This window comes from Acipenser ruthenus, chromosome 24, assembly GCF_902713425.1.
Source record: "Acipenser ruthenus chromosome 24, fAciRut3.2 maternal haplotype, whole genome shotgun sequence".
NCBI classification, from domain to species: Eukaryota; Metazoa; Chordata; class Actinopteri; order Acipenseriformes; family Acipenseridae; genus Acipenser; species Acipenser ruthenus.
In genome coordinates, this window is record NC_081212.1 from 23,647,954 (window position 1) to 23,669,900 (window position 21,947).

The window sequence follows — 21,947 nt, forward strand, 5'->3', positions numbered from 1 at the left end:
TCAAGCTGGATAGAACTGTTTTGGACAGAACTGTTTTTTGTTTTCATCCGAAGGGCTTTCTTTGATGTTAACAGCAGTCGCAGCACGTTCTTTATATGGATGGAAATCCAAACCAAGGTATCAAGACTGTGTGTTTAGTTGGTGTTCATTAAGTTGCAAACACAAAGAGCGAGGAAGTGCCTGTGCTTTCAACAGTGCAAGACAATGTTATATATATATATATATATATATATATATATATATATATATATATATATATATATATATAGCAATGCAGTTCCTGGCAATGCCACGTTGTCTTTGCTAAAATATACTGTATGAATACCCGTTTTTAAGAGAACAGATCCTATACAGTACGTAGGCGAAAAGGAAATCTGAGATTGTTTCAAGTATCAGGAATGAGGTGAAATGTTCCTGTGAAATGGCGGTTAAAAAAATGGATAAAAAGAACAACACACGCAGCTCTGACACACATAAATATCCATACCTCTGATACATCCATTCACCGCTTTCTAGTTTTCATTTTGGGTAGCTGCCACACCATTCAGTCATACTTCTTTGACATCAACACACACCACACTCTGAACAGATTTACTTTAATTGTGTATTACAACTAGAATCAAAACAAGAGCCTCTTGGCATTCTTTATTTTAATGATGTGACTGACTAGAAAGAAAAAGGGAATGCAATGAGATGTTAAGTAATTGGAATAAATTAGCCTAGGGTATCAGAAGTCAATTTGTAAGACTGAAACAACAGCAATTCAAATCGAATCTAATTCTGCCCTTTTGGTTCACTTATCGTAAGAAGAAAGGTTATCTTATTAAACTTTAGATTACTCAGAATGGTGTACCCTAAATAACAAAAGTAACTCAAGGTACTTTCACAGATCTTCAAAGAAGGTACGTCATATTTTACAGAAGTACCTAATTGCACTGAGATTTGTTTGGGGGAAGAAAAAAAAAGCATACAATTGATAATGATCTGCACCCAGCAAAGTAGAGCACTAAAATGATGCTTTCTGTCCGTCAGTCCGTCTATGCGCCCCCTATGTCCGTCTGTCCCTCCGTCCGTCTTTCACACTCCATAACACACAAACTAAGTGGGTTTTGGAGGACATTGTCACTCAGGTAGACTAAGGCATATACATGGATTGTGGGAAACCTTGGACATTTGAGCTCAGGTCAAGGTCACAGTATAGCAAGCCGATTCTCTGTTTTCAACACTCTCACGATAGGAGTAGAACCAATGATCCAATTTGGATAACATTTTGTAGAATTATACAGTTAGGTACAAACTTGGTTCCTATTGCGTAAATCTGTGAACCGTAACTAGGGGAAAATAGCCTCTGTCGTCGCTTTTCTCAAAGTACAATTGACCAAGGAAACCATTGATCCAAAAATAACCTGCTAATGATTCTTGGTTGATGCTCACTTTCTTAATATGGTTAATTACTGTATGTTTGCAATTAAAAAATTGTAATTACTGTTTGAAACCACAAGAGGCCCTCCTATAACAGAGTAGCCTACTTTACAAAAATGAAGACTAAAGAAAAAACAACAGCCATCTTAAAGAGCTTTTGGGGTAAGTTAATGAATTCTCAGATCTAACTTTTCTGTACAGCATTTTCAACATGTGGGATCTTACTACAGATTTATAAACAAAAGCCATTATTTTAAAAAATATATCATTAATTGCTTTTCACTTACTGTGCATTTATTACGCTATTCTGAGGACCCTCTACATGTGCCTGCACTGGTTTTCACATAAGATAATGGCTGCTGATACCGGAATACATGATTCTAGTTTGACTTTGAAATGAACTTTGCATTGCTGGTAAAAGCATGCACGTTCTGGAATTTTGATTAAAATAAAAAAGGCATTCAGTTTGTGCAATGAACACTAAGCTAGCGCTCAGACGCTAAGGCTTCATGTAAAGGAATGGTTGCATTAGTCACATGGAGGGTTGATAGATGTGGGAGGATGACTTGCGCTGCAGAATCAGTCTGCGTGGTATGAAACTGTAGTATAGGTCGTGTCATCCTCCACTTAACAGCAAACTACTGGGCACACAAGAACAGTGAGAGATTGTTGCACAAGCAAGTCTTTTAGAAGGAACTGTGACATTAATAATTCGGTAGGTGCATATACATAGATTAAGTTGTGTTGATATCTATGAAACAGGTAGTATGTAATAAAATGACTGTAGTATGCACATGTATTAGAACACCTCAAGATTTTTCATGTATATCCTTTATATACCTACCTGCATGAAAACCTCAGGGTGAAGAATCAACAGGCACTCATGTGTGAAAATGTCAGACCACTTTGTGCTTTAATAAGCATCTTAAACAACTTCTAAAAGTCCCATGCATTTTACCATTTGTGGCAAAGTGTTCCTTTTCTCTTACCATTTTAAATGAATTGCATGTGTGGCTTATTAAAGTCATCAGTTAAATTAGACAATCACTAATTTCCCTATTTTGACAATTTTCCAGTGGTTTGATTTCATAGGCTCAGCAAATCAAAACAACAGAAGCAATGGGGTGTTCTAATAAGTTTGCACACTTTTATGGATGCACACAAAACAATGATTTTAAAAATAACTTATTCAGGACGTTTCAGACAAAAGACCATATTCAACTGTGTATAAATACATTTTATATATTATATACAGTCTCTGGCTTGGGAGTTTCATTGTAACACACCACAGCAGTGTCATTAGCCCTTAAAAATATCATACATAGAGTATATACTTAGAGTATGTATAGATTTATGAACTTTCACCTTATATTAATCTCTCTAATATATCATTTATAGCTATATTTCCTCTCCACTGCTTTAGAAGCCGATATAATTCTCTGTACTACTGTACATAACATGCTTTGGCAAACTGTATGTATGTGAAATCACTGACTGCTAGATTAAGGTTTTTTGCCGCATTAGGTTCAGTCTGTGCTAAAAACTATATATTATAAAAAAAAAATAAGAAAGTGTTTAATTCCTGGTATCTGATTAGAATGAATTCTCCATTAGATCCCCATGATGGAATTACAGCATTGTAATACACATGCTGACACATCTGTAAAGCAAATAGCATGGTTTCCTGAAGTTTCTTAAACTGCAGGGTCATTTTGCTACTTTTGGGGAAAGAAACGGGTGTTTGGAAAAACCTCCATCTCTATATTGAATCCTCAAATAAACTCTTATGAAATCTCTCTGAAATAAAGGCACATGCGTCTCTTTCATAAACCAGGAGCAAATGGCAGTGTAACAAACTTAATGGACTATAAACATTTAACCTAGGTTTAGACTACTTACTCATCGTAAGTGAAAAGGACAGTATTTGAAATGCTGCGGGAAAAAACATCTGCTCAGCATCTGCAACGTCAGGTAGCCAAGCTATGCATAATCACATACGTTAATGCATCTCTGCAGTTTATAGCATCTTTAATTGAATGGAAACTAACTGCTCCAGACAACTTTTTGTAAAATAAAAAAGATGCTTATTTGTACCGCATCTGGAGGAGAGGTACCAGATTATGTGAGGCACATATTAATCTTCTATGTTAAAGCATAAACCATCTAAAAGGAGATTAAAGTGAGCTGTGGTAGAAAAACATGGTGATCAAAAAGATTGGGGATGGGGGGGGTGGGGATAGGATCCCAGTTTGGATCAATTACTTTTTGGCATGTATAACACTAAAATATACTGCAGTACAGTGGAGTGTAATAGTGTATACATACAGTTACATCAATAAGCTCATACATAATACAACATGTAATGGATTTACACAACATACTGCAAAAACTGCTTAGTGTGATGAAATACATGCAATATATAACTGTGCTTGGTGATATTACAAATCATTACATGCTGTTAATGGAGAATTCACACGTCATTACACATAGCACTGATCATAATACACTGCATGCTAAAAGCAGACACCTGGACATGATTAGGAAGTTGATTCCCAACTGATAAGATATTACTCAAAAGCAGGTGTAAGATATTTAGTATTTTTTGTTCTTCAGCCATAACACTAACGAAAAAATAAGAATTTCAGTTTCTGACAAATTGTGAGCACCAGAGGGCTCAGCTGATCTTAGTTTTAGAAAAGAAGTGTCGAAATGATAAAGCTGTCAACATGCATATCTCAGCAGAAGGGACAGGCCCAGAGGAAGTACAACCCAATCTATCTGGGTCTCTGAAGCTTAAAGCTCAAAAACATCCAACAGTATCTTAGGCAATCCTGAAATAGGCAGGTAACAGGCACCAGTGTGTGGAAATAGCATATGCTTTGTTTCCAGGGCACATATTATTTCAACTTGGAATAGAAATCAGGGAACCCATTCAAAATAATTCATTACCAGAAATGGCTATAATGAAAAATATGTATTGACTGGTCCAGGTAATGCTTTCAGGTTAGCACTGAATGACATAAACATGAAAGGTGTTACTTACTTTCCCTTAATGTGCGTTGCACGGCATGCACACTTTTGTTTGAGACCCTGTATATCACTGGGATTACATGAATACTTTTAAAATGGGTCTGGCCACCGTGCTGTCCAAGACCTGTTGTACACTAACCGATAAACCTACGAACTTGAGAAAATAAAGAAAAATACTAGAGGAAACCGTTTTTATGCCATATTTTAATTATATAAATTTTTGAAATACAGAATGAATTAATATTTTAAGATAGCAGCGCAATTTCTGTTTGGATTTATTTTATTTTTATTTTGTTTTAAGTTGCGTACATTAAATACTGGTGTTAATAAAACAAAAGATCAATATAGTATACATTCATAAAAATGTATAGGCTTCTGGACAATGTGTTTAGAAACACATTTTATGTTAGAATACAGCGCCATTTAACATATTTAAATTAACATGTTATCAGTATAATGCCGTCCATTATTATTTCTGGATTTTTAATTTTATACATTAATTTATTATATAGATTTGATTTTGCTTCAGGTACCAATTAAATAATGAGATATAAAGTATAATTACACAATACATATTGATTCAGTCTTAAAGAACAGTGCATACTGACAATCCCCATACGTTCAGTATATACACAAATACACTGTCTTCTGTAAACAGATCTCCAAATCTAAATACATAATCAAATAAAACACAACAGAGCAGGCTTTTTCTGCATCTTATCAAAAAGGGAAAAAAGGAAGAAAAGATGCTTCAGCTGCCAGGAGGTAACAAGCTAATTGAGCCGTTTGAACAGAGCACAATGGCAGATTGACTCTGTGTGCGTTCCTTTCATCATTAGATAACACTGAAACAGCTGCTTTATTTTTCTACATCCCACATTTATCCACTGAAATGCATACTCACCACATCCGTCTTTTATAAGGAAGGAGACTGTTTCTGTTTGAGGCTGTCACTCCCAGAGCCATTTGTAGAACGGTCAGATATTTCTGATATTTCATTTTGTCCACTGCTTCTGCAATTCCACACCATAAGCCAGTGTAGGTAATCATGCAATTTTTATTCCCTGGCATCCGCCTCTCCTGCGTCTCCCTCGCTCACCATCAGAACGCCATTTCTAGCACAGAGGAACTGACAGGGCAGATACTCCCCAAGGAGTTCAACAAAAGGTACCATGCCATAGTGCCCCGTGTACACAATGACACTCTAATCTCGTTAGCTCTTAGAACAGATTGTTAATCCATTCGATTACACTCAGGACATTGTTTTCTCTGCTGACAAAAGGGGGAGTGGAGACGTTTCCAAAAATGATCTTTGCAAATAGGCTAATATTGTACCTCTCTTCTTTTTAGCGTTAAATATTTAGTGTCTGTGTTTTAGTTCTGCTCTTTCCAATCTGAAACTCCTTTCAAAAGAGATCACCCGGAGACTGGTTTGCTGAGATTCCAGCTGTTTGTAGGATCTCAAGTTATCATAACAGCACAAGTTAAATGATTCGAGAGGGGTCTCAGTCCAGAATATTGCCCCCCATTCTCTGGAAAAGAATAGAGACCAAACCCTGCTTCTCTCTCGCCAGTAGGAGGCGATTCCTGATGACTGGGATGGATGAAGCCGTTAGTTGAGTTCTAAAATGAAAACCGCATCAATCTGTTCTGTTCCTTCCCTTTTTAACAGACCGTTAGCTCTCACAAGCACAGTCGAAAAGCAGACTCTCTGTAATACACTTGCATGAAAGGGGGAAAAAAAAACCCTTTAATCCATCATCTGTCGCTTGCCAATGATTACCTGCTAACTCTTTGGCAATCTGCTGGTCAGCGAGACAAGGGAATCTGCTTACTGTACTTGCATAAGCCTGTTTAAAGAAGAAGTACAGTATATTAAAACTCCTTGTGGATAAATTGCTCCAGAGAAAGAGAAGCACAGCCAGACAGCTGCCCTAACTGGAAAAGGGGGAAGTGCAGGTAGCGTCCTATCCTTTGCCATAATAATACTGACAGCTAAAGGGGGTTGGGTAAATGCAAAATGTGGCATTTAATGTACACAGTAGATCTCATTTCAGGAAAAGATTTTGTAATTGATTTATATTAAATGGCATTTGACTATATATTATGCATTTTTAGTGCCTATGCTTGTAGTGCTGTGTGACAAAAAATAGTCCGTTCCCTCCATACATTAGTTACAAGTTCTCAATAGTGTTTGTGCTGAAAGGTGACTGTGAGATTACCAAGGCAATTAGTTCTCTGCACTGTAGTGTTTATTTAATGTGATTACCAAGGCAATTAGTTCTCTGCACTGTAGTGTTTATTTAATGTGAAGGATTCACCTCCTGTTATCAAACCTTTGGTTATACAATGCTCTAACATACTTTTTATATATATATATATATATATATATATATATATATATATATATATATATATATATATATATATATATATATATAGTTCAGTATAAACATAAATGCAGTGTGTTTCAGATTTCTGGAACCACTGGCGCAATTATTTTAAAAGTTCACAAATGTTTCACAATATGTTGTTTAGGGTGAGGCACTGTCAAGCATGTGTGTAAATTGTCAGTCCAGACAGGGTAATGATGTGTTGGGGTGCCACAGATTGGTCTGGTCTGTTGTGTTTTGCTCAGTATGCTAATTCACTGTATGAGCTAGGAGTCAGTGGATATCGTAGATATCGAAGTAAGCACTTTCTTATTTTATTTACACAGCTGCTTAGTAAATGCGGCCAAAAAAAAATTGTTTTTCTTTCCTTTCATTTTTTCGTAACCCTTTAAACACGTAAAGGAAGTCGGTTGGTCTGCAATCGTGCTGGAATGACGTTATCACAAATAGCATGCTGTAAACCCCTGACACTGGATCAGCTCCTAATCAATTAAAAAGCAGATGAGTTGAAAGCCCCTTCTGGGTTCAAATCAATCCCTTGACATGCAGAGCTAATCAAGTGCTGGAAAGATGAATGCACGACATGGAGCAGCCAGTGCTACATCATTGAACAGCCAGATATTTATACAGTATTTGTCGATGAAGACCTTCAATTGCAATGTCAAGGTAGAGGACAAAAAACTCAGCAGGAGCTATGTGTCTACCGAATTGTTTGATCTAATGAAACATGTCTCAGCAATCAAATCGAGCTGGGAAATCTGGTAAGCCATCAGAAAGCTATATCTAAAGCTAGGGCCAAAAGTTTGACTAATTGACTCATTTTGCTTGATAAAGTCGAATGACACTTGCTGAATGTTATGTTAACATATTGAATTACATACCGCCCTGTAGTTTTCCATACACTTATGAAAACTGACAAAAGATGAAAAATGTCTAAATCTAACATGAAATACTGTACTCCTATTACGGCTTCCGGAAGACTTTTGCGATATCATTTTTTAGTTTCTTTGATTACATGGTCTTAAATAAAAGATCTCAGTTATGTTCATATAGTTTTTTCGTCTAAATCCTAAAATTCTAGGCGATGCAAAATGTTTGGCCATAGCTGTAGTTAGTGGGGGGAAGGATTTGAGAAACAATAGTGGATATAAATAACTAAGCAAAGCCAAACACAATTTCTTTAGTCTAGGACAAGTTCATTTGAACAGAATAATCCATGCGAAATTTCCCTGCCTGAATATTGTAATATTTGGTGCTATTCTCTTCTTTCATTATCCGACAGACTTTGTTTGTCTACTTCTAATCTGACACTGCATTCATAAAATAAACAGTACAGTCCTGCTACTGCCACAAACATGTCAAACCCATTGCCCTGAACTGTCATGTGACGAGTGTATTTCCAGATACCTCCCTTCCACAAGCTCCGACACTGCACATCCTTTCTGCCATGGATGACAGGGGTGTGTGGAGTATAACCTTACCTGTCAGCACGTCTTTCCCACTCACGCAGTCTCCATCTCTGCTGTACTCTAAGCTCTACCTGGCTGAATCAAGAACGAATCTACTCAGTTTATCATTCCACTGCAGTTAGACAAATGTCAGTCACTTGTTCACTTACACATTACTGTATGCGATTCCATATGGGTTTGTTCAGCCACGCTTGTTGAAACAGATTTCACCTTCAGCACTCTCTAAATCAACAATAAAAAAAAGAATAAATAAACTGACAAATGCGTTGCAAAGTGTCTTTTTCAAGGGAAAAGGTCAATGGAAGCATTCAGCTTGTGAACCTGGATGAGACAGTTCCTGCAGTGCAGCAAGCAAGGGTGTTCATTGAAACTGCTAACAAAACAACAGTTATTTAGGAGTGAAGGGGGTTCCTGCCAGGCTCACACCCAAAAGCTTTAGTCTGTTGCTAAGCGATGTGAACTGACATTCTAACCATTTTTTTTTAGAGTGGAATCCATCTGGATGGATGCCACAAAATGAAAAAGAAATAACTGAAGTCAAAACAAAATCTATGTAAAAAAGAAAAGGAAACAAATTTGTTGCTATCAAAATAATAAGCCGAAAACAATATATGAAAAGAGAATTTGCAACTAAGTGCAACACAGCGCAACAAAGCTTCATCGAATTTATTTAAATTTAGTATTCTGTCTGGGAATTAAAGTATGCTGCTTTCTGGATGCTAGTAATACTGTATACCAGTGTAAACATGTTGACAATAATATTCACTGCATAATTACACAGTGAAATGAGCAGTGCAGTAAATCCTCCTTCCTGAACTACTCACTCTATTTGGAGAAACAGGTGCAGATACAAACAAACAAAGTTAACTGAACCGCACGATCAGCTTGAATCCGTATTAAGCAACCCAACCTTGAAAAAGCAGTACCATAGGACATTTGGTACTTGCATATTCACAACATTAAGAAAGGCTAAACCTTGTGCCTATAGTGTTCTTGAAATATGAAAACAAGTGTAGTACAGATTAAGAATCTCAAGGGACTTTACAGCTGCATTTCAGCTTTCAAATAGAAAATGAAAGAGATGCAGAGAACCACTATGGATCTTGGGTTGGTTTGTTTTTTCTCTGCAGCTCTGAGTTTATATGAAACGAGTGCTGACTGTTCTGCTGACAGAGCGAGATGTTTGAATCCACCCCCCCCCCCCCCACACACACACACACACTATGAATGCGAAATCCCAGCACTAACGTCTTGAGGCATTTACTGTCCTAGTTTTACTAGAACAGAAATGAATAAACAAATACAATGTGCAATTGACTTACATTGTCTTCACTTTTTCGTTTACCTTCCACTCTTACACCATTTAATAACATTACATAAGGTCAGAAACTTCAGGTCTTTTCAGCCTAGCATGGCCTGTATATAAAAATAAACACACACCCAAATGTTGCAAAAGAAGTTGTGACAGGATGGACCGAGGTTTGAGACTCAGAGACAGTTTTAAAGTTCAAAATAAAGTTTTTAATAAACAAAAATACAAAATAAATAGGCACAAGGGCCAAACAAAAAGGTTTCAAACACAAAATACAACCACAAAACAAAAACTTACAAAATAAAGCTTCCAGGCTGGGCGTTGCCTTCACTGGAACAGAAAAACACAGCACAAACAAAACACTCTTCTTCTCCTTCCAGAACTCTCCTTCAACTCTCTCCCCTAGCCAGGGCCTCTCCCCTGGCTTTTATTCCCTGTGGCTGGAGCCCAATTATTCAATAATTACTGATTAGTCAATTAGGGCTCCAGCCACATTCTCACATGTTTTTCTGGCAGGGAGGAATTTTAACCCCCTCCCTGCCAGTCCCAACATTGATCATAAAGACGGGGCAGTACCCCGTCACATATCCCCCCCCTTGTGCCAAGCACAACATGGCCTAAATGGCCACCTCCCCCCTCAGTCTCAGTCCCAGAAGAGGGGGAAGCACAGTGTCCATGGGGGTGGCCATGGTGGGACGTCCGGCACCACCCAATTCTTCATGGCCAGCAGCTCCCTCTTCCGGGGCTCCGGCCACACACCATCTTGCCGCGAAAGTGCAGCTGGGGGAGCTGTTCTCCTGACCTCCCTCCCCCTCTTCATGGCCAGCAACTCCCCTCCTTGGGGCTCCGGCCATAGTGTAGCGACCCCAGGCGATGCAGGATCCCTGGCAACCCCAGGCGACGGCAGCAGCAGCGGACCCTCGGGAGGCGACGGCAGCAGCAGCGGACCCTCGGGAGGCGACGGCAGCAGCAGCGGACCCTCGGGAGGCGACGGCAGCAGCAGCGGACCCTCGGGAGGCGACGGCAGCAGCAGCGGACCCTCGGGAGGCGACGGCAGCAGCAGCGGACCCTCGGGAGGTGGAGACAGGAACGGCAGCCCGGCTCCCTCTGGTGGCGGAGGCGGGAACGGCAGCCCGGCTCCCTCTGGTGGCGGAGGCGGGAACGGCGGCCCGGCTCCCTCTGCTGGCGGAGGCGGGAACGGCGGCCCGGCTCCCTCTGCTGGCGGAGACGGGAACGGCGGCCCGGCTCCCTCTGCTGGCGGAGACGGGAACGGCGGCCCGGCTCCCTCTGCTGGCGGAGGCGGGAACGGCAACTCGTCTCCCTCTGCTGGCGGAGGCGGGAACGGCAACTCGTCTCCCTCTGCTGGCGGAGGCGGGAACGGCGGCTCGTCTCCCTCTGCTGGCGGAGGCGGGAACGGTGGCCCCTCTCCCTCTAGTGGCAGAGGCGGAAACAGCAACTCATTTCCCTCTGCTGGCGGAGGCGGGAACAGCAGCTCGTCTCCCTCTGCTGGCGGAGGCGGAAACAGCAACTCGTCTCCCTCTGCTGGCGGAGGCGGGAACGGCGGCTCGTCTCCCTCTGCTGGCGGAGGCGGAAACAGCAACTCGTCTCCCTCTGCTGGCGGAGGCGGAAACAGCAACTCGTCTCCCTCTGCTGGCGGAGGCGGGAACAGCAGCTCGTCTCCCTCTGCTGGCGGAGGCGGGAACAGCAGCTCGTCTCCCTCTGCTGGCGGAGGCGGGAACAGCAACTCGTCTCCCTCTGCTGGCGGAGGCGGGAACAGCAGCTCGTCTCCCTCTGCTGGCGGAGGCGGGAACAGCAGCTCGTCTCCCTCTGCTGGCGGAGGCGGGAACGGAGGCCCGTCTCCCTCTGCTGGCGGAGGCGGGAACAACAACAACTCGTCTCCCTCTGCTGGCGGAGGCGGAAACGGCGGCTCGTCTCCCTCTGCTGGCGGAGGCGGGAACGGCGGCTCGTCTCCCTCTGCTGGCGGAGGCGGGAACGGCAGCTCGTCTCCCTCTGCTGGCGGAGGCGGGAACGGCAGCTCGTCTCCCTCTGCTGGCGGAGGCGGGAACGGTGGCCCCTCTCCCTCTAGTGGCAGAGGCGGGAACAGCAACTCGTCTCCCTCTGCTGGCGGAGGCGGAAACAGCAACTCGTCTCCCTCTGCTGGCGGAGGCGGAAACAGCAACTCGTCTCCCTCTGCTGGCGGAGGCGGGAACGGCGGCTCGTCTCCCTCTGCTGGCGGAGGCGGAAACAGCAACTCGTCTCCCTCTGCTGGCGGAGGCGGAAACAGCAACTCGTCTCCCTCTGCTGGCGGAGGCGGGAACAGCAGCTCGTCTCCCTCTGCTGGCCGAGGCGGGAACAGCAGCTCGTCTCCCTCTGCTGGCGGAGGCGGGAACAGCAACTCGTCTCCCTCTGCTGGCGGAGGCGGGAACAGCAGCTCGTCTCCCTCTGCTGGCGGAGGCGGGAACAGCAGCTCGTCTCCCTCTGCTGGCGGAGGCGGGAACGGAGGCCCGTCTCCCTCTGCTGGCGGAGGCGGGAACAACAACAACTCGTCTCCCTCTGCTGGCGGAGGCGGAAACGGCGGCTCGTCTCCCTCTGCTGGCGGAGGCGGGAACGGCGGCTCGTCTCCCTCTGCTGGCGGAGGCGGGAACGGCAGCTCGTCTCCCTCTGCTGGCGGAGGCGGGAACGGCAGCTCGTCTCCCTCTGCTGGCGGAGGCGGGAACGGCAGCTCGTCTCCCTCTGCTGGCGGAGGCGGGAACGGCAGCTCGTCTCCCTCTGCTGGCGGAGGCGGGAACGGCAGCTCCTCCCCTTCTGGCTCTCGGGACGGCAGCTCCTCCCCTTCTGGCTCTCGGGACGGCAGCTCCTCCCCTTCTGGCTCTCGGGACGGCAGCTCCTCCCCTTCTGGCTCTCGGGACGGCAGCTCCTCCCCTTCTGGCTCTCGGGACGGCGGCTCCTCCCCTTCTGGCTCTCGGGACGGCGGCTCCTCCCCTTCTGGCTCTCGGGACGGCGGCTCCTCCCCTTCTGGCTCTCGGGACGGCGGCTCCTCCCCTTCTGGCTCTCGGGACAGCGGCTCCTCCCCTTCTGGCTCTCGGGACAGCGGCTCCTCCCCTTCTGGCTCTCGGGACAGCGGCTCCTCCCCTTCTGGCTCTCGGGACAGCGGCTCCTCCCCTTCTGGCTCTCGGGACGGCAGCTCACCCCTCTCTGGCTCTCGGGACGGCGGCTCACCCCTCTCTGGCTCTCGGGACGGCGACAGCAGGGGAACCAGCAGGCATGCTCCTTCTGCTGGTGACGGTAATGGAGGCAAAACCAGCAGGAACTCTCCCTCTGCTGGTGGACACCTGGACCTTGGACGTTGGGCCTTCCCCCTCTTGGGCTCTGGCCACACCAACTCCCCCCTCTTGGGCTCTGGACGCACCGACTCCCCCCTCTTGGGCGCAGGACGTTCGGGCTCCTCCCACTCAGGCGCAGGACGTTCGGGCTCCTCCCACTCCAGGTCTGTGTCCGATAACACCTCCGGGCAGTGGTGCTCCTCATGCCCATACTGCATGCACTGGGTGCACCACTCCTCTTCCTCCCATGTCTTCCTTCCTCTCTGCCTCCTTCTTCTCCCCTCTATTTGCGTGGGGCAGATGGCCACTGTGTGCCCATATGCCCCACAGCCAGTGCACAACTCTGCCGCGAGACTTTTTAAAAACAACTCCCCGTCGTCATCTGCCTCCTCCTGGGCCAGGGCGTAGGGGCGTCCTGCCCAGTTGTGGCCATAGACTTCACCGCGCCCACACCAGTCCGCTGGTAGCACTTCTGGGCAGGATCTCCATCGATGGTCCTGCATCTCGCACCATGAGCACCAGGGGAAAAGACTGGCTGGGTCCTCCAGCTGGGGTGGCTGTTGTTGCAGCAGCCTACATTTCTTCGGCTGCTGCATCTCCTGCCTTTGCCGCTGTCTGCTCTTCTTCCCCATTTAAATCAAGGTTTCCAAAAAAAAAAACTCCCAAAAAAGCAAGAAAAAAAAAAAAAAAAAAAAATTACTGCTCTGAGCCTCCAGGTGGCGCTATCCCGTTTCTGACACCAAATGTGACAGGATGGACCGAGGTTTGAGACTCAGAGACAGTTTTAAAGTTCAAAATAAAGTTTTTAATAAACAAAAATACAAAATAAATAGGCACAAGGGCCAAACAAAAAGGTTTCAAACACAAAATACAACCACAAAACAAAAACTTACAAAATAAAGCTTCCAGGCTGGGCGTTGCCTTCACTGGAACAGAAAAACACAGCACAAACAAAACACTCTTCTTCTCCTTCCAGAACTCTCCTTCAACTCTCTCCCCTAGCCAGGGCCTCTCCCCTGGCTTTTATTCCCTGTGGCTGGAGCCCAATTATTCAATAATTACTGATTAGTCAATTAGGGCTCCAGCCACATTCTCACATGTTTTTCTGGCAGGGAGGAATTTTAACCCCCTCCCTGCCAGTCCCAACATTGATCATAAAGACGGGGCAGTACCCCGTCACAGAAGTATATTCATGATAAACTGTACAACTATATACTGCATACAATCTGTACAAACCTGGTGCCAGTCCTGCTAATTACAACAAAAGCAAATCAAACCTAACCACTACTCCACACTGGGGCAGCAGTGTGGAGTAGTGGTTAGGGCTCTGGACTCTTGATCGGAGGGTTGTGGGTTCAATCCCCAGTGGGGGACACTGCTGTTGTACCCTTGAGCAAGGTACTTTACCTAGATTGCTCCAGTAAAAACCCAACTGTATATATGGGTAATTGTATGTAAAAATAATGTGATATCTGTATAATGTGAAATAATGTATAATGTGATATCTTGTAACAATTGTAAGTCGCCCTGGATAAGGGCATCTGCTAAGAAATAAATAATAATAATAATATACATATATATATATATATATATATATATATATATGTATTACTTGCATATCATTTTTCTGAAGCTCCTCGCACAGTCTCCATGTCTCCTCACCCTGCATGCTTCTTCAACCTGCAGGGTAAGACTGATGGGGACAGATACAAAGATGCGTCTTTAACGGTTTGGGGCACATAGCCTGTCTGCAAGCTGGGGGGAGATGCATGCCTTGGGCTGTTTGCATCACTCACAGCACAAAAGGAGAACGTGTCCTAGATCAACTGTTATAAATGGAGACATGAGCTGGTGTTTGAAACCCACATCTACTGTAACCCACATCCCAATGCCTCCACTTAGCCCTTCCCCCGCGGATATACTGTTCTTTCAGCTTTATACTCACTACTCTGCTTAGTACATGCATCTTTAATTAGAACCTTGGATTCATTCTCATATTGTCAAATGGTGATACTGTATAGTGAGACCACTGTAGTAGCCTATTAATCTTTAATTTTATTACAAAGGGCTTAAAAAGTCACACCCTCCTATTGTGCTTCTCTGGAGATGAAGAGCTTAGGATGCGAAGGTATCCATCATTCATGACAAATCCAGCACTGTACTAAAAGCATGTATCACTGATGTGTTGGTTCTGAAAGACAACTTCTGTGCAATGCTTTTTGTGTTGCTGTTCATTTGTTTATATACTGTATCACAATTAGAAGTCATCACAGAGCATTCGAGCAAAGGCAACAGACTGTGACACATGGTGGATGTAAGATGGTAATGTTTTCAAGTAGAACTACTAGTTACTACAGGCCGTAGTCACAAATCTTTAAAGACACCTTCAAGACTGTTCTATTAAACTAAGACAGCCAATTCATAAACTCTCTAAAACAGCTGAGAAATGAATGGCTTGACTTAATTTATTAAAATTGATTTTATGAAACAACCTTTAACAAAACGTTCCTCATAACAGTGCTTTGAGATTTGTGAAAAGGGCCTTATAGTGCTATTTCTATGTAGAAATGTTGAACTGAAGTAGCCAACAGACTAAAGCGAGACACTGTTTTTTTTTTATTATTATTTATTTTTTACCTTAAAACTATAAGAAGAAAATCCTTCACAAAAAAATGGGAAAACTAGTATGGCTGAGAAGACCACATCGTTAATGTCTTGAAATGGCTATGGCCCCTGGTAACTTGTTCCATAGGGAAGTGAACCCTCATTCACCACCTTTATCAAGCAGAATAATATAGGGAATGTTAGTCAATCTGGTAAATATGTACCACTTACTGCAATTAGAAAAACATACTACCTAGATCCTCTCATCCATCTTCTAAACCCTTTCATATTGAAAAGGAACATTCCCTATCCAGAAAGCTAGCTCCTTCTCTGTAAAGCAGTTAACAGAGCCCTCTGCAGGTGCTCCTAACTGGCTCTGATCAGTCTGAGAACAATCACTTCATGCTGCTGGGGCTGCACCTTGTCCAGTTATGACCTCACAACTAGAGTGGACATCAGCTGTTACTTTACATATATAAAGACCTGGAGGTAGGAGAGAACATCTTCTGCAGCTGAATTCCAGTTAAAGTACATAGGCTCCTGAAACACACTCCATAAGCAGAGGCAATGGCAAGCTCTAACAATTGGATTGCAATATGTTACTCTATCCAATATGTTTCTAGGCACATTCCTGCCATCACGTGCACTACCTACAGCCAGTAATATTGGTGATACTACATCCCTTCACAATAACACAAGCATGCAGGATGCAAAGATGGCTCTGCAATGATCTGTTTTTAAAATGGAAACCCCACTTGAAGTGCTGGAAGGTTTAATAAAGGACGAGATGTTAATGCATTGATGCCAGCAGGCTAAAGTAACTTGCAAAGGTTTACCCTGATTTTATTATAGACATTTTGAGACCCAACAACACAGATACAAATAAAAACATGTTTGAAAAACCTCTATGGTGACACTCCTACTAAGAGGCCAGAAAAATGCTGCTGATGTTCAATAACAGGGTGCAAATTCAAACACAACCCATTTCTGCTCAAGTTAAGCACTCCCAGGTGCTACAGTTACAATATTACAATCCACAGCACCACCATGTGGTCAATGCAAAGAATGCAATAAAATGTAATATTCATGTTAGTTGAGTTAAATACTATGTTAATATACGGTATGCACAAGCAAGTAGACCAATGATGAGCCCCAACTGATTTAATAGAAATATAAGTGTCAGTGTAAACTTCAGTCATCATGGGATTAATTATAAAAAAGATGCATGAAGTATATTACCTGTGATCACTGGAGGGCCCTGGCAGAGCGACAGTAGGAGTGGGTGGCTGCACCACAGATTGTTCCCTCACATGTGCTTGATTATGTGGGGCCATGCGCGCCTCTTCCCTCTTTTTATTTTTGACACATGATTTTTTTATTCCCGGAACTTGATCTGGAAATACAGAAAAGTATATATATATATATATATAATTATTATTATTATTGGTGGTGTTTTTTTTTTACAAATCTGCCAATGTATTTGTTTAATATATTTATTCACATGTTTTAAAATAACAGAAGCATCTAAGATTTGAAGTGTTCTTAAAATAGAACAACCTTGGGCACACCTTTTGTTTCTTTTCTTTTTATGTGCATTCTTTTTTCCAAAGAAGAACTTCATTTTTTTGCAATCGTTCAGTAATGGAGAATAACTGCAAAATTTTTTTTTTAAATTTAAAAAATTCAAGTTGCTGCCATCAGGTCTCAGTGGCTAAAAAGACAGTAACAAGCCAGCAGGAGCTAGTCGGAAGTACCTTGACCATCCTCTATGGCTGGCTAGGCCTCTAATCTCCACACAGCAGTGGCTATTTTTTGCATGTTCTAATTTGGTTGCAGTGGCTTAAAGTGGTTAACACTGTATTATAGTGTCAGCAATGGATTACAGGGTGCAATGGTAGTTTAAAGTGGCAAGAGTCATTTCTAGAGGTAACAGCAGCCAGTGCGGTAGCTGTAGATCCAGGGACACAGGCTTCCTTCTCTTGTCATGTCCTCAGTAGCTTGTCAGAGTATGGCCAACAGTATGGCCACAAAAAATGTGTTTTTTTTTTCCCCAAGTTGAATAAACAATTTTAGAAGTGCATCTGCTTTCATCAAACCAGATGGCGGATCAGTCAAATTTTTTTTGTAGACGCCTCCGTTATACAGAATGATCTGAAAAAAGAAACTGCAGAACAAGAACACGAGACTTGCCAAATTATTTTAAAATCACAGCAACAGAGGACTTGTGATAAATGCTTGATGCCATTTGTTTTTTGGTTTAGCAGATTAATAGTTTAAAATGTATTGTTCATACACACCGGAATTTCCTACAAAACTATACAACATAGGAACCTAGAGAGAAGGCGAGGAAGAGAGGGCAGAAGGTAATAGACACGTCAACTCCCTCCTCTCAACTTCAACATAAAACCTAAAAATCTACATTTTACGAATCAAAAGAAAATACTTGTACACTGAGAGATACTACAAGTACAAACAAGTGACACCTATTAAACAATTATTTCACTTGCAATGTCATCAATGAATACAAAAACAATCCTCTGGATAACCCAGTAGATAGAATAAACATTGAATAATAAAAGAATCTGTAAGGACATTACATGGAAATAGGTAATTTTGCAGATCTGTTTGTCTGCCCTGGAGTGCACCTGACAGACGAACACCTTGCATTGAGCCTGGGTCCTGCTTTCCAACAATGCTGACCAATCCATCTCTCTCCTAGCTTTGTATAGGATGTGCCCTAAATATGCGTAGTCCACTGGCAACAAACCTGCCCACATCTCACCTGCCAGACCATTTCCTTTTCTCTACAATTGGGTCTACATTATGCCTTATATAATTTGTAATAAGCATGTTACTATGATAAAAAACAACATCCTCCCACACAATTTTTGTTCTGACATTTTCTTTTAATCTCACGCACCATCTTTGTTTTTAAAAACACTACATTACTTAAAAATCAGTTAAACAGTTACTGAGGGGTTGTTTTCTGAAACGTATATACAATAAGCTAAATGCTATCAGCACAAGTTTCAGCTGATGATGACCTGGTTGAAATTTATAAACAAATATGGCTTGTGAATAGAATGGAAATAAAATGCCAGCAATAGTAAAACATCATCGCATTCAGGCTGTATCATATGTCTGAAACCTGTACATTTAGGAAGAATTAAGGAAAAAATAGAAAGGAATACATCCATATAACAGAGTCTGCATTACACTACATGTGACAGAGCTGCGCAAACAGCAAACAGATTTCACCTTGAGAGATTTGAATTCATTTAACTTACCATCACCTTCCAGAAGAAAACAGGTAAGCAAATGAGGCCACACCTCCTCCAGCACAACACAAAAAGCACAGAAAGCAGTGGGACCCTTCGAAGAGAGCTTCTCAAGAAACATCTCAGCCCTTTTCCAGCTGCTCTCCTGGGTCAAAATCTCCTTGTATTCCCCCAAGGAAAACACCTTCTCATAAACCAAGTATGGTAGCACCTTGTTTACATCCAGTTCCTTCAGTATCCTCTCTCTCTGGTGCTTCAGTATTTTAGCAGCCCACTTACTTCTCTTTCCCCACGGTTTCTTCTCAGGCTTTTGAATTTTACCAAACCACATTTTAGTTGCACCCCCAAACATTTTGACATTCAGTTAAAGAACGAAAGCTTCCACTTCAGCTTTTGCAATATTATCATCAAGGAGAGAAATGCGCATATTTTGCCAAAATAAAGAGCCAACAGCACATATTGCACTTGCAATTCGTCTAGAAGAAACACAGTCAATCTGCACTGGGCACAAAGTTAGCTTGCTGCTTGCAGCCTATAAGAGGATTACAATACTCTAATTAGCCCACAACAAACTGTTAACTGCTCCAAGACCACAATGAGGTTACTGTTTTTCTAAATATTCCACTGCCTTACTGCTGTGCTTTGTTTTTTCTTCAACCGTTCTGCATATTCATATTCAAATTGAAGCTAATGTGTAAACAAAAGTGCACTAATCTGTGTTTATATATATATATATATATATATATATATATATATATATATATATATATATATATATAATGCATTTATTATCATTTTATACATATATACCTGATATTGCCTGTGTCGCTACATTGCTAAACTGTGTAACCACAAGGATATCTTATTTTTAAACACTAACAAAGAAAATACTTCTGATACTTCATATATGTATTTTTAAAATGTATAAATACCATGTGGAGAGGGCTGTTTACTCACATTATCTTTCCAGATTCAGGTGTGAAGAGGATTCTTCTGTTTACACACAGAAAACGTGGATTTAATCAGGCAAATTTCATGAAAAAAGTAAAAATCAATCCATTCTGAACTCCAGGTTGCATTGTTGTGTCATCTGTGTTAATGGGGCTGTTCCTTTTATCAACAGAATTGTTTTATTTTTCATGAACAAAGCAAAGTCCAATGGTAATGCCAATCAAATGCACTAGGATTAATAGTGTTAGTGCTGGTCCTGTTGAAGGCCTTGGCTTCTAGGTTTCCTGCTTATAATCCCGCTGTCCAGAACCAAAAGGAAGAGCAGATTTGAGGTCACTGGGGCAGTGGAACATATGGGATCTTTTAATTTAACGGATGCATCTTTTCTCATTCTGCCTTTCAATGGGATAAAACAAATCTGCAGCAACTGAGTTAATCTGCAGTTGACAGTTTGAACCAACTAAACTGAGCAGCCCAATCGCTGTGAAGAACGATACAGAACTGGCACCATACATAATAACGTGTACTAACACTGCTTGGGAATATAATGGAGCAATTCATTCAGCTTATCAATGCCTTTTGCTTTTCAACTTACATTTCACCATATCATTTTGAGTGGTGGTGGCTTGACTATGAAAACATCTATTTAAATCATGCAAACACAATTACCAGCAGTGTAACAGTTAACTGAATATTTTAATACAGTTTTAAATAACTTTCATGATCAAGGCTTCCTAAGGGATGCATCAAAGACTCAACCACTAGATCAAAGTGCTGCTGTGATTTCTTATATATATATATATATATATATATATATATATATATATATATATATATATATGTGTGTGTGTGTGTGTGTGTGTGTGTGTGTGTCACAGAATTTGACTGACGACAAATAATTGCTGTTTTACAGTTGTCATGAAAATGATCTACTGTATATTTCATAGTCTGCTGATACATATCTACTGTATATTTCATAGGCTGTTGCTACAAACACAAGTTTAAAAAGCCTATATTTTAAGACAACAATCGTCTTTAAATAAAAAAAAAGCAGGACACGTGTACAACTTGAATACAAAAACAATCTTATATTACTGTGAACATACGGTAGGCAACACAGCAACGAGAACTACGCGCAACCGCACTAGACAAATGCAGGGTTTTATCTCACGCAACCTAACAAATATAATATTCACTTAACAAACTTCTACGCAATTGTTTTTGTCAGACCAAAAGTAGGGAAACAATGCGGTTTTTTTTTTTTCTGCAATTCAAAGGGCGAACTCCACAAATCCAGCCACGTGCGGATCTGACGCTTGCGGGGTCGTGTCACGAGATGAATGAGCGTCGGATATGAATCGATTCTTGTGAAGATTTTTTTTACTAAAAAAAATAACAACTTTCATTGAGGTGAGTACACCTAATAAATACATAAATAAATAAATAGTGTAGAAAGGTTCGTGTGGTTTACCGATTTCTAAAACCATGGAAACTAATACAGACGTCGAGGCGTGCTACATTTCCAACCCTGTGAGGGTGGAGATGGTGACGTGAGAGACCTTTGTAAGAAAGAAATACCAGAAAACTGTAGTAAAATATAATTAAGTGATTTTAAAACCATACTGTTTTAAAAAACACATACTTCAAATAGGCTGTGATAAGTTGTCTGTTTCGTGTTGTTTCAGGATTCATTAGCTTTTCAGACCTTGATAACTTGTTCGCAGATTAACCGGAATTCACTAGCAGTAGATCTTCACGAAGATTAGAAAAATGACTGAAGCCATGGATCGACCGTCACAGACAAACAAATAAGTAACAACAACGTGGAAGCATTTCTTTAAATTTTTAATACATTTTTTTTTTTAAATAAATTTGAGTTGCAATAAAGGAATTTCAATAAATAATAATAACACTGAATATTTATTATATGAATAGGATTGACCTTGTTAGGGCGTGTTTTGATGATGTTTAAAAACAAAAGAGCGTGGTTTTCTCAGAGTGTAAGCAGGCGCGTATGTGATTTGTGGGGTAAGTGGTTCATCTTTGATAGGCATTTCTTAAATATCAAATTTATTGTCAACATATAATCTGATTTAGTACACTTTTAAAGCTGTTTCTCAATAAATCATAAAAATGACTGCTGAGTTAACATATTTTTTGTACTA

The 21,947-nt window shown here is 41.8% G+C and overlaps 2 protein-coding genes across 21 annotated transcripts in view; one reads left to right on the forward strand and one right to left on the reverse strand.

Moving 5' to 3' along the window:
* Positions 1-19,492, reverse strand: part of LOC117429450 (tight junction protein ZO-1) — a 97,009-nt gene extending 77,517 nt beyond the window's left edge. For 6 of the 15 annotated variants that reach the window (XM_058998821.1, XM_058998810.1, XM_058998809.1 and 3 more), the window contains exons 1-2: positions 18,841-19,492; positions 16,793-16,946 (exon numbers count right to left, since the gene is read on the reverse strand). In XM_058998821.1, coding sequence (XP_058854804.1) covers positions 16,793-16,946; positions 18,841-19,183 — 497 coding nt within the window. In that variant the 5' untranslated portion in view covers positions 19,184-19,492. Of the gene's footprint in view, positions 1-5,356; positions 5,612-16,792; positions 16,947-18,840 lie in introns of those variants that run through there. The other 9 variants (XM_058998819.1, XM_058998807.1, XM_058998820.1 and 6 more) reach the window with 7 other exon arrangements.
* terb2 (telomere repeat binding bouquet formation protein 2) overlaps positions 1-21,947 on the forward strand; it is a 36,256-nt gene that overhangs the window by 11,275 nt on the left and 3,034 nt on the right. The window contains exons 1-2 of one of the 6 annotated variants that reach the window (XM_058998834.1): positions 20,675-21,192; positions 21,468-21,594. The exons of 1 other annotated variant lie outside the window; for it this stretch is intronic. In XM_058998834.1, coding sequence (XP_058854817.1) covers position 21,594 — 1 coding nt within the window. In that variant the 5' untranslated portion in view covers positions 20,675-21,192; positions 21,468-21,593. 4 more of the 6 variants (XM_058998831.1, XM_058998833.1, XM_058998836.1 and 1 more) reach the window with 4 other exon arrangements.